We start from the raw sequence: 1769 nt of genomic DNA, 5'->3' as shown, positions 1-1769 counted from the left end.
ATTATATGTTTTCTTAGTTGTGATACTTGTATAAGTTTTTGAATGATTTGGAATAATGCATGTAGCACAAAGTTTATCTATGCAAGAATGATAAACTAAATCATTTTTACTGGTATCTGAATTTTGAATTTGATTGGGTAATAATTTAGGCTGTACCAGAAAATTTATTGGATTAGACGTTCAAAGTAATAATTCTAATTTAAAAATTGTTATCTGTACAACTAGTAAATCTACAAATACCAAACTTTGCGCATAGAGAAACACTAAATAAATTATGTGATTTGCTTCAATATTAAAATATGCCTCTCGTTGAGAAATGTTAAAGCCAAATAATAAAAGTATAGTTATTTACAAGATACTAATTTTCATTACAATTCCAACGGTACTTTTTCAACGAAATCCGTCAACGCATTAGGAAACACGGCAACTTTAAAAGTACGCTTGCACAAGCCGAGAGTATCAAACAGCTGATGGCTCTCAACAGTGACGTGTTTGTATAAGATCACTCTTGTCTAAGGTACCATAAGAGCAACGAAACAGGTAATAGTTGAAGTATTTCCGATAGGACTTCGTGAAGTAGAGGGCTATAGGATTCACACAAAAGTAGAAGTACCCCATGTGGAAACCAATGATGTGGAAGTAGTACCAGAAGACGCTGTAATCAACCGCCCAATCTGGATTGTAGAAGAACCACAACATGGAAATCCGCATAGGAAAGAAGCAGATCATGAAGATGATCACGAAAGCTAAAGCCATGACTGCAACTTTTTTCCGGGTTAACATCTGAGTTAACTGGCCCTGCCCGTGCTGTTGGGGGAAGCGACCGGTGGACAGCACCAAATGTCTGGCCATCAAGGAATAATAGAAACCGATCATGACGATCGGGATGAGGTAATAAATCAATAACCGTAAAGTAATCACGAACTTCGCATGCTCCCTGGAGGGGAAAGGAAAGCAGATATAAAGTGGATCTTCCACTGTGATAAAAAATTGTTCACATTTAGAGAATACTCCTGCAGGAATTGCAAGAGCGATAGAAATCACCCAAATTGCCAAGGCCATCCTGATTGCAAAACGTTTAGTGGACATTTTCTGATTCATCGGATGGACGATCGCGTAGTACCGTTCAACGCTGAGCGCTGTCAGAGTGAACACGGAGACTCCGATGGAAAGTTCCTTGCAAGTCTCGCATATCTTGTAAATGAATTCACCCCAAGGCCACGAGACATAGGTGTACGCGTGTAGGATAAAGGGGATGCAACTTATGATGGCCAGAAGATCCCCAAGAGCCAGAGAGAAGATGTAGATGTTAGGAATACTCCTCATATTCCGGTGTCGCAAGAAGATGAGGATCACCGTCCCATTTCCAACAAACCCCAATATAATACCAAAAACGACATGAACCATGTACGTATGAAATCTCATCCAGAAAGTCTCAACGAACTCTGAAGATGTGCTCTTGTCGTTCATCGCTGTGTCGGTGACTAGACCCTCCGAGATATTGGTTATCTCCATCTGCAACATTTGTAACTCCAATAAAATATTTTGTAACTGCAAAAGTTGTGTGTGATTTTAATCTAGATAAAATCCTCATTCCAATCCTTATAACAATTTCCGTTAATGTTCGTGAACATAGTGATTACTTCGACGCTCGGTGCAGAACATCGCACAAAGCTACTAACTAGTTTATGCTCACATCAATGAATTTTGTTTTTTCGATAACACTTTTCCCAAGCATGCACTTCCACTTTACTTTCCCAAACGTTCTT

At 39.1% G+C, this 1769-nt stretch overlaps 1 protein-coding gene across 1 annotated transcript; it reads right to left on the bottom strand.

Moving 5' to 3' along the window:
* Positions 1–477: 477 nt before the first annotated feature.
* Positions 478–1524, bottom strand: LOC124355566 (neuropeptide CCHamide-2 receptor-like). Its single transcript, XM_046806729.1, has one exon. It carries the CDS (start codon positions 1522–1524, stop codon positions 478–480), a length of 1047 nt encoding a protein of 348 aa, XP_046662685.1.
* Between the last annotated feature and the right edge of the window lie 245 nt (positions 1525–1769).

Source organism: Homalodisca vitripennis, chromosome 2 (assembly GCF_021130785.1).
Source record: "Homalodisca vitripennis isolate AUS2020 chromosome 2, UT_GWSS_2.1, whole genome shotgun sequence".
Taxonomy (NCBI): Eukaryota; Metazoa; Arthropoda; class Insecta; order Hemiptera; family Cicadellidae; genus Homalodisca; species Homalodisca vitripennis.
This window is presented reverse-complemented; position numbering and strand designations above follow the sequence as displayed.

Excerpts from the sequence above, each read along its gene's own strand:
- LOC124355566 (XM_046806729.1), bottom strand. The coding sequence starts at position 1,524 with ATGTTGCAGATGGAGATAACCAATATCTCGGAGGGTCTAGTCACCGAC.